Consider the following 10660-nt stretch of genomic DNA (forward strand, 5'->3'; position numbering starts at 1 on the left):
AACGCCTTTTTTGTTCCTTTGCGTGCGACCATTTGAAAAGTTCATTTTGTTGGTGATGTAACTGATTTGAAATACCTTTTGTTATTGGATGACCGAGCGCATCAGTTTTGGTTACATTTGCTTCTTTGAGCGCATAAATTTCATTTTTTTAGCTTCGTGGAAGTCAAATAAGTTGAGAAAATTGTATCCAATTTGACTGAAATATATATATGGTCGAATGGAAAACAACAACAGCATTCCCTATGGTACGATTTCCTGGGATAACGAAGATTCATTCTCTCAAACGAATCAACAACGCGAATCACAAAGACCTCCTTTCGCAAGAAATCATTTTGCAACGGAAGGTAATTACAATGGATTAAGATACGCATTGCGCGGACCTCACTTTCCGCCACCACAACAAAGACTTGAAGGTGTTGGGCTGTCCAGACAAATGGGTCTTGCTCATTCACGGCAAGAACAACTACAATCGCCACATTCAAACGTTCAGCAGCTGGGCACTTCAAATCCTTCTTCTACTTCGCCGAATGACGTTCAATACGAGAGGTTTTTCTCTTTGCGCCCTGTATTAAATTTACCTTCAACACATGTTCAAACTACACAACCACCCACAACCGACAATTTAATTAATGAGAATCAAACCTTTTCTAGTCCATTCTTCAACTCCTTGCCGAGGTCAGCAAGTGTAAATGATCCTTCGACAGGATTTAACATTTCAAACGAAATTTCGCTTGACAATCCTTACAATAACAACAATAATGTCCACTTACTTCAAGATGCAAGCCCAAGAGAAGGAAGGTAAGTGAAGAAATAGCGATATTTCTTGTTTGCAAACATTGACGTCACATTTCTTTTGATATTCAAATTTGCCAACCATGGAACCACGGTTGGCATATTAATAACAATGGATGACGTCCCAAGAAACATCGCTATATGGTGTAATATGGTTTGCTAGCTCTTTTTAAGTATTTTTATGTGCAATAGAAAACTATGTAATAAATACCAGTGCCCAGGTAGGAGATGGATCTTGGATCAAAACTCCATTTGTGTAATCGTTAAACGGATTCATTTGCTACGTAGTGATCCAGAAGAAAGTGAGAGTCATCCAAAATTTAGAGGTGAATACTTTTCTCCCTTAATTTGCTTCTGATACAATGAAACTTGATTTCACTTTCTTTTCCATTTTTGTAATAAGATGCACGCTCAATTTCGACATATAATGTGAAGTGACCCCTCCAGTCTAAGCCTTTGAGCGCTTACCATTTGAATGGAATTTTCGGTAATTCCGCAGAGAATTCAAATGGAACGGTTCATCTCGGTGGAATGTATTCGGAAAAAGGTAATACCTTTCGAGGTATACCCTTTTTCTCACTTTGACCGGAATGCCCGGGAATTTCTGTACCATATGTCCACAATAATAATTACGAGTGCCACAGAAAAGAAGCCGTTTCATTTGTTTTTCAACCTGAACAACCCGTTTTCTGGCAAATGATACAGCACATTCCCATTTTCTTTTTCTAAGTAGAGAACATGCAGTACCATTTGTCAAAACATTCTCGCCGAAAATTTCATTCAAATGGTAAGCGCTCTTTGCCACCTACCATATTTCCAACAATAAGGTATCAGGGTAAAGGTTCAGCTGTTTAGCCTTACTTGAGGACTGCAGTTGGGGGGCACTGCGACATTTGTCTGTATTCCATCCAAGACACGAGTAATGTTGAGTTGGGGAGAAGAACAACAAGGGGACACTTTGAGATGCATATTAAAATCCAAATGCATCTGATTAGGGGTATTTCTGGGCAAGAAGGGAGATTCACATGATTTTGTTGCAAGCATCAAATAATAAATTTTCAACAACAATAATAATTAGGTATGCATGTTAAAGGAGAAGCAACATTAGAGCAGAACCAGTTGGCCTCTCTAAACTGAGCCTTTGGCTTTTGTCAGATTGTTACTGAACATTCCATTAGACATTAGTACCAACCAAATTGTTTTGGAAATTTTGGGTCAGTGGAGGACATTTCCAGGTTTCCAGAACAGAAAAGTCCTTGGTTTTTCATTTGGGCCATGGCAAATGATTCGCCTTCTTAATTAATACATAGTTTTCCACTGATCACTTAACTTTGAGCATCTTTTACTCTTTCCTGGCTAACAGGACGAAAAGGAAAAGTAGCTACTCTGATTCTGAGGAAGGGTAAGTCAGAATTAAAAATATGTTATTTTTTTAGAAAAATTTTCAGAAGGCACAGCAGACACATGTTTATCTCTAATTTCAGGGGGCAGTGGAAAGCTTGGCTTATGGTGAGAGGACTCACTGCATCCCAATAATATTTTTGGTCATAATAACTCTGCTCCGATATTCTTCTCTGGGTAATCCAGTTTCCCCATCTTTTCAAGAAACTAATTTTTGCCTTGGTTTGATTTGTAGCACTCCAAATAATATTATTATAAATTATATTACTTTTAATGCTTGCAGTACTGAATCAAAATTATTATCCCATCTGCCTCTAAGGTCTTCACCATTGGCAATTGAAATCATCTGGCATTAGAAAGGGTGAATTCTATTAGCAGGATGAGGGAGCAAAGGCTCAACTGAAGAACATAATTTAATTACCAAAATTTTATCTCCCTCTACTTTCTCTGCAGTCAAGATGGTCCTGCCAGTAAGCAGTTTTTGTCAGAAGAAAGAATGTCTGCAAGAATGCACAATTTAAGAATAAGCAATGACCATAATTACCCTGTAAATGTGATGCAAACCTTTCTGGACGAGTTTGTTGTGAGAAGAACACCTGATCGTTTTGAAAGTCAATTTGCTAATGATGATGACGGTGAAGTGGAAAACAATAATGAAAGTGCACAAGAGAGGTGAGTAGAAGAAAATCAATACAATATTTGTCAAAGGATAATGGAGGAAAATAGTGGTAGGATCCAGAGTGACATTTACCAGTAACTTTTAGGACATTACTAAACAACGAAACAGCGAAACTAAGCACCAAAACACCATTTATGAGCCCACCATACATTGAATACTAACCAACAAAGGTTTGATTTGAGATTAAACATCGTTTTACGCCTAATTAGTCGTAAAAGGTTATTGCTGCTAATCTCAGTCTTAATCTGAATCCTAATCTTAATCAATGAATTAGGAGCAATAATACATGGTATTTTAGTGTTTTGTTTGCGTGTTTTGTGGTTTAGTAATGCCCGTAACTTTGTCTGGAGAAGGTCCTTTGGATCTCGTGGACCAGGGCCTGTTATGGATATGATTGTATCACTCTGTTTGTTAAAATTCCCAATACCCCAACTAATTAAGGAAACTTAATATATTATGTAGGCTAATAAGGAGAATGTTATATGGATTTTAATAATGGAATTAAATAATCAAAAATACTGAACAAAATTTTTGTCCAGTAAGATAGAATATGGCATAATGAAGGTTCTCTCATTGGAACTACAGGAAACCTGTAAATAATAAGAATCTATTTTTCAATATTAGCACTTTGGTGGGTGGTAGGAGTAGGAAGGGTGGTATGAAAGTATGTCAATTTTTCTTTTAACAGGTCAAACAATATTCCAGTTTTTGTTCTGCACCCTGAAGTGAAAGATGCTTTAAATGAAAATCAGGCCAATTCAATTATTCCAGAGGCTATTTACAAACAGATGTGAGTACTGTTAATACTCGTACGATTCCTTTCCTGAATGCCATGACCTGGGCCCGGTTGTTCAAAAGCCGATTAACGCTAATCCCAGATTATAAATTAACCAAGGAGTGTATTTCTCTACCCCCAAATGCTGTTCAACGCTGATATTAGGCAAAACTTTACATTAGGAGAAGTCAATCTTGAAAAACAAGAATAAGCAAAAGAAACTTTCACCTAAAAGTTGAAAACATGAAACAAAAGTTTACGCTAATCCTGGATTAAGTTAATCGGCTTTCGAACAACCGGGCCCATGTTGTTTTGAGTTTTACTTTGTGCAGAAAACACTGATTATGTAAAGCAAAAGAACTAAAAAAAAACAGGAAACAATCAACAATAATGGGTACTCATTTGTGTCAAATTTAGGAGACATTTTTCTGTTTGGCCTTTGGCTCTTAGTTTATCAGGATACAAAAAAAGTGAGCATGATAAGAAACTTGGTGAAGACTGGGTAGAGTCTCCCCAGTCCCTTTATGGCTCAGGATCTCCCCTCATCTGCTACGTGAGACCTTTTTGTACCAATCCCAAATTAATTCCCACCTAACATTGGTCACATGTTACTGACCATGGAAGGACAGGTTATCGGTAGAGAAGGTAAACAAATACAAAATATTTGGCTTTCCTTTTCGATGCATTTTCTTACTTGCTTGGTTACTTGTAGTAATATGTGTTTGTTAAGTAGGAGCAACCCTTGCCTAGCGGTTATTCCATGGAAAAGTCCTGATGAAGCACTTAACTTTCCAACAGAAAGCAGATCAGCCAACCAGGTATTAACCCATTGACTCCTGGGGGTTCCCCATTGCCGAGAAAAATTGTCTGGCGTTAGACAGAGTAAAATACTAAGTGTGGCTGGTTTAGGCCAGTTTGGGTGTTACAGGGTTATTTAAATACCACTTATTAACCGACAGTGAGGTCATTACAGGGAAATCTCAGACCGAGGCCTTGGTGTATTGACCGAGTGATAGCGAGGTCAATACATCAAGGCCGAGGTCTGAGATTTCCCTGTAATGACCAAACAGACAAGGTTAATAAGTTATTTATTGTATGGCCTTTTTTTGCTCAGTTTTGGCCTGTTCTTCGTCCTTTGGATAATAAAACTCACTCTCGCTGTGGCTCTCTTCGTCGGTCGTACTAAAGAAGTATCTGTATGCTAGTTTTTCAGTTATTGAAAATATAGTTGTGCTTTGTCCACATTTTTTGTTGTTTTTGCCCACATGCTCGTAGCTTTTACTCTCAACTCAAAAGAACGTTTGAGCCGAGAAAATTTTTCATAATACTTGGTCATTACAAGAAAATCTTGCCCGCTCAGCAGCCAATCACAGCGTGCGTACTATTGTAGCCACATAATAATTGTTATTAAAAACTGAATTAAGGATATCATCTTTCCAGCATTTTCATTGGCTCGCCAGACACAGGCTATCAGTTCATATACCAGCTGTACCTAATATGGTCAAGGAACATGTCAGCAATAAAAGCGAGCTAAAAACATTTTTGCAGCTCTGAGAAAAAAATGGCAGACAAAAGCCGTTTTGGACCGGAATTGTTACCACATGTAGCCATTTTGTGCCAAATAAAATCAATATGGAAGAGTTGTTGATCTTGGAGTTTTTGATAAAACAACAATACTCGGGCTTGCTGGATATAAAATGATTATAACCAACTCTGCGCTACACTCCTGGTTGGTCATCTATACTAATCACTTCATATCCAGTGTGCCCTCATAGAATAATAATATTGTTAATTATCTGGTAGTCAATTTACTTGTTTGACTGGGAAGGAGAAATAAGATGCAACTCAGCCAGTGTGGCATAGAAAAAGAAATTCCATGTATGCTAAAGACTCTTTTTTTTTATTGCTGCTGGATGTGTAAATGGGGGCAGAAAGACTAGTTAGCCACATTGCAAAGAAAGTTCAAACTTGACATTCCTAAGGAAATGCTTGTGTCACAAGCGAGAGGCATCTATCATTAGATACAACTCATTCCGCACTTGTCATCCTTGACATAACAGAAGAAGTTGTGATAGGTATCCATTTATGAAGGGTAATTCAAAGCTAGCCTGCAAACAGGTTCTGCAGGCCTGGAATCAGGGAGGAAAAAGATGCCTAGCAGAGGATTGGGGAGGGAAAGGAGCTGGTTAGAAGGGAAGGGGGGCTGCTGATTTATTTTTGCCCCTCTAGTATCACTCTAGAGCTTTGTCCTAGGCTATTCTAAAGCCCAAATCTTTAAAGAAAAGTATGGAGCTCCCTTGGAAATATATAATTCCAGGAGATGGGAGAGGGTTAATCATCTCCCATTTATCTGTACATAAAAGGCCAGTGGGCTGTTTGTTTGGAGATTCCATTTCAGTTTGAGTGAATGTTACAATACCTGTGATCTGCAATGAATCATCAGTATTATTCTTTCTTCCAAAGATCCTTATGGCCTCTGTGCATCACATTTAAAGTGTGTTTCATCTTGTCTAACACCAATCCTTTGGTTAGCTAAACGCTCTCCTTCAAAATAACTGTTTTAGAGGCACCTAGAAGTTGGAAAAACTAGTTGAAATTTGATCTATGACTGTGCAAGGAAGAGAAATGGGTTTAATACTGGGTTGACACCACAGACTGCTGTGCATCATGATAGTTCTTTAAAACAGCGATGCAAAGTAAGTTGTGACATTAACCCAGTATTGAACTCCATTCCCCTTCATTGCTTGGTCATAGATCAAACTATGACCACTTTTTCTGTTATTCGAAAGGAATGAGAAGTTTGTTTTCAATCAAAGAGTTATAAAAACACAATATATTAAAGTGGAAAAGTTTGTTGAAGTGATACAGTAGACACTTGAACTGTGCCAGTCCAAGATTTCCTGATCAATATATTATTCTTTGTAATTATTGCTGCCAAGGTTACAAGGCAGCCATTCTAATTGTGCTCATTTGAGATGTGCGGATTCCTGTCTTTCTGGATGTCTGCGTTGTGCCCACAGTATTAAGCAGTATTGTTGCTCATGGCATGTGATCAGTTTCGCTACCTTTCAGCGGCATTCCACTTACTCATGGTAATTACTAGTCTAATGCTGGTGATCTTGATATTTTAGGATAAAATTGAAAGCGACTTCAGTTGCAGCCAGAGTAGTAGCAGTAGCAGCAACAGTTCACGTATGAGCCTTGTCATTGAAAGCATTCCAGAAACAGAACAGTTTCAAGACAAAGGGTAGGCACTTTTATCTGTTGAAGGTTGCCCTGATAAGACAATAAAATTAATTTATTAAATAAACATTTTTAATTATTGTAAATTATCTGGTCCTGTCGTTTCCTTTCAGACCAAAGAGTGAGTTGGCAGAATCCGAACCAGTCAGGGTGTCGTTATGAATTCAGGAGTATTACTAATCTTCAATAAAGCAATCCATTGTTGCATATAATAATATTGCTATAGTATTCAGTCGGATGTTACCCAGTTGCAAATTTTTTCACGTGACTGGTCTTGTTTCCCCCACTCACACCTCAGACGCCCTAGGACGCCCTCCATTGATGAGTAAAATCGTCTGGCGTTAGACAGAGTAAAATCTGTTAAGTGCCACTCTCAGGGCTCAATGGGTTAAAGGAAATAACATGTGGGCTATTCGTATTGAACAGTGAAAAAATAAATATGACTAACTGTTAACATACATGTAACAACACTTTGGTGACCAGAACTGTAGGCTCATTAATTACTGGACGTGGCATTGAGTATGTGTTAGTTTACCACCTCTCTTGGTTGTAAAATGATTAAATATATGATTGACATTATTAACAGCTGTATATTGAAACTGGAGAAACCAGTAAACTGATTGTTGTGTATTTAATCATGATCTAAGTCAAGGGAAAAAAAGGATGAGGGGATTGTTGTTGGGATGAAATGTGGAATTATGAGATCAGGCAAGTTTAACTGTGCCATCATCATTTTTTGGTGCACATGCCTGTGGATTTATTTGAAGTAAGGTTACATGGGTGTATTACATGTACCATGTTAGTGAAAGGTTTTTACATTTTACTGTAATTTTAGTTGCTGCTATCACTATACTTTGAGCAAAAACAGCAGACCTGATTTCCAGATTCTCAAGACTAAGCTTTTAAAATTTTATTGCCAATAATTATTGGCAGTTTTTATTCATTGGCATACTGGTAGCTATTTTAACATTATTACATTCTTTGAAACTGAGTGCTGTTCCTTCAGAGTTGTAACCAGTAAACTGATTGTTGTGTATTTAATCATGATACAAGTCAAGGAAAAAAAAAGGATGAGGGGATTGTTGTTGGGATGAAATGTGGAATTATGAGATCAGGCAAGTTTAACTGTGCCATCATCATTTTTTGGTGCACATGCCTGTGGATTTATTTGAAGTAAGGTTACATGGGTGTATTACATGTACCATGTTAGTGAAAGGTTTTTACATTTTACTGTAATTTTAGTTGCTGCTATCACTATACTTTGAGCAAAAACAGCAGACCTGATTTCCAGATTCTCAAGACTAAGCTTTTAAAATTTTATTGCCAATAATTATTGGCAGTTTTTATTCATTGGCATACTGGTAGCTATTTTAACATTATTACATTCTTTGAAACTGAGTGCTGTTCCTTCAGAGTTGTGCGAAGTAGCCAGCTGCTAACAAACATCACCACCTACTTTGTTGCACAGCCATCTGTTGTGAAACCATCTGACAGTGCTGTTTACATCTTTTTCGACAGAGTACACCATGTTGAAATCGTCGGAGATTGCAGTACATTTAGTTTGGAAGATGATGATATGGAACCGTGAATAAGATTACAACATGATTATCATTTACTTTCCAATGTATTAAAGAAACACTTTGTGCAAAAACAATGGTTGTACACAAAAAGTTGGTCCAGAAAAATATATTCTCAAAAATTAATATAAATATTTGTTGTATAGCTGGGCTGGATATAGTTTCTGGCACAATGTTTGTGTTTCATTGTCTCAATTACAAAATACTTCACAAATAATATTATTGTCTCCAAGTTTCTCTTTTAAAGCTGGTTAAAAACTTTATTTATGCTTTGAAGGTAGACCTTTTGAAAGACATTCCTTGGAGTCAGATTTTGTGGGTGGGAAATGTCCCAGGATGAACTAGTAGCAGCATCCATTCATAAAGTGGTGGTACAATACTTTGTTTTATTGTTTGCTTGTATGTTGCCAATTATTGGCAAAATTTTAAGCATTAATTATTATATTAATAATTTCAAGATAATTTTTAAAACTGAACAATGAGCCAGTGAACTGCATTTTGTGTACTAAGTAAGAGATTCATTTTGGATTTATCAAAAATGTAAACATTGGAAACAATGGAAGGGGTGAAATGTGTGCGTGGATTTCCATGCCGGAGTAGTCCATTTCCTGTAAGCCAAAAATGGATTTCAATGTGCATTTTCTCAGTCGAGGAAATCCTTAATGAACGCATCCTTGTATTCAATAGAACGATATAATATTGGTTAGGAGACAAAGTCATGTCCTATGATCATGGGATGTATAAGTCTGCATGCAATTGATGCATGTGTGCAACTCACAATTTGGGTGCATAATGAAGCCCCTCAAGAGACTCAGAAGTAGTATTTAATAAGTTGCAAAGAGTAGATAGGGCATTAGAAATCAGCTGTAAACAGGACAATGTACTGGAGGAAAATACTGTATATTTTGTTTCATATTTATCATTGTCAAATTGATTGATTCAAATTGATTGATAAAACCAAATTTTTGTTTTAATATTCCCACTGATGCTGCACCACAGTTTCTTTAGAAACTAAACCCCTCACTTTTTTTAATTGAATGGGCTGTACTGTAGAATTCTGAAAGACTTCATTAACTCATTCACACCTCAAAACGCCCTAGGCCCCTCCCCCCCCCCCCCCCCCCCTTCCAATTGACAAGGGAGGAGAAAACAAAATTGGTTCTTGTTCGGCGAAATGCATTTTTCAACTAGACACTCTCAATCCCTACGGAATGAATAAACGCTTTTCAGTCAATTGACCCATTCACTCCTGGGCCGCCCCCCAATGACCAGTAAGATCGTCTGGCGTTAGACAGACTAAAATCTGTTAACAGACTTAACTGATTAGAGTGTAATGTGAAGTGCTAGTTTTGTACCCCATGTGAGCATTAACTCTACTAATGGAAATGGGCCCACACAAGGACAGAGAAAAACTCTGACCAGGGTGGGAATTGAACCCACGACCTTCGTGTTAGATCACCGCTGCTCTATCGACTGAGCTACAAGTCAAACGGGAGCAGGCCGTGGGAATTGAAGATGTTAAAGTCACGGCAATGAACATATACAAGTACAAGAAAGGATTACGTTTTTGCAAACGTTGGCCGTGTAGCACTTATATTTGAACATACATAACTGTTTAGAGTGTAATGTGAAGTGCCAGCTTTAATTTGTACCCCATATGAACCATGTGAACGTTAACTCTACTAATGGAAATGGGCCCACACATGGACAGAGAAAAACTCTGACCAGGGTGGGAATTGAACCACAACCTTCGGGTTGGATCACCGCTGCTCTACCGACTTGACCGACTCACTCCTAGGAGAATGGGGAAAGGGGACATTCTTCTAAATAAACCACTAACAACCCACAGTTCGTCAGTTCGCTCCAATATGCTCCAAACGTCATTTATAAACTTCTCTGATAAAACCACTGAATAATGTTTGTTTTCTTGAATCATGAAAAACCTTTTTTCATATCTTCTCTCAACTCACTAATTTACATATGCTGACAAGGTCATTGGACAAAACTAGTTTTAAACTGCATGTATATGTAATTCATCTGTTGAAAGTAGATGTGAAATGCGTGTTGGTTTTTCCTGATTAAAGTGATGTTAAGTAATACTTTCTTGGCTGTGATAAATGAAATTTCACAAAAGTTTTTTTGTTCCTCGATTCAATGGCCAAGTGGAATAATTAACATTATTATATCCCTCAG

At 37.5% G+C, this 10660-nt stretch overlaps 1 protein-coding gene across 2 annotated transcripts; it reads left to right on the forward strand.

Annotated features, from left to right (window-relative positions):
• Positions 1–12: 12 nt before the first annotated feature.
• Positions 13–8684, forward strand: LOC138046950 (uncharacterized). Of its 2 annotated transcripts, none has more exons than XM_068893584.1 (7): positions 13–798; positions 2156–2194; positions 2647–2865; positions 3561–3662; positions 4381–4465; positions 6779–6894; positions 8409–8684. In XM_068893584.1, the coding sequence occupies exons 1-7, from the start codon at positions 218–220 to the stop codon at positions 8476–8478; spliced, it is 1212 nt and encodes a 403-aa protein (XP_068749685.1). In that variant the 5' UTR covers positions 13–217; the 3' UTR covers positions 8479–8684. The 2 variants fall into 2 exon arrangements, with proteins under 2 accessions (XP_068749685.1, XP_068749684.1); XM_068893583.1 differs by having other exon boundaries at positions 21–798; positions 4378–4465.
• The last annotated feature ends 1976 nt before the right edge of the window (positions 8685–10660 follow it).

Source organism: Montipora capricornis, chromosome 4 (assembly GCF_036669925.1).
Source record: "Montipora capricornis isolate CH-2021 chromosome 4, ASM3666992v2, whole genome shotgun sequence".
In the NCBI taxonomy this organism is placed as follows: Eukaryota; Metazoa; Cnidaria; class Anthozoa; order Scleractinia; family Acroporidae; genus Montipora; species Montipora capricornis.

Coding starts and splice junctions, on each gene's coding strand:
- LOC138046950 (XM_068893583.1), top strand. CDS start 218: ATGGAAAACAACAACAGCATTCCCTATGGTACGATTTCCTGGGATAAC. Junction 2,866..3,560: donor AATGAAAGTGCACAAGAGAG/GTGAGTAGAAGA, acceptor TTCTTTTAACAG/GTCAAACAATATTCCAGTTT. Junction 3,663..4,377: donor GAGGCTATTTACAAACAGAT/GTGAGTACTGTT, acceptor GTGTTTGTTAAG/TAGGAGCAACCCTTGCCTAG.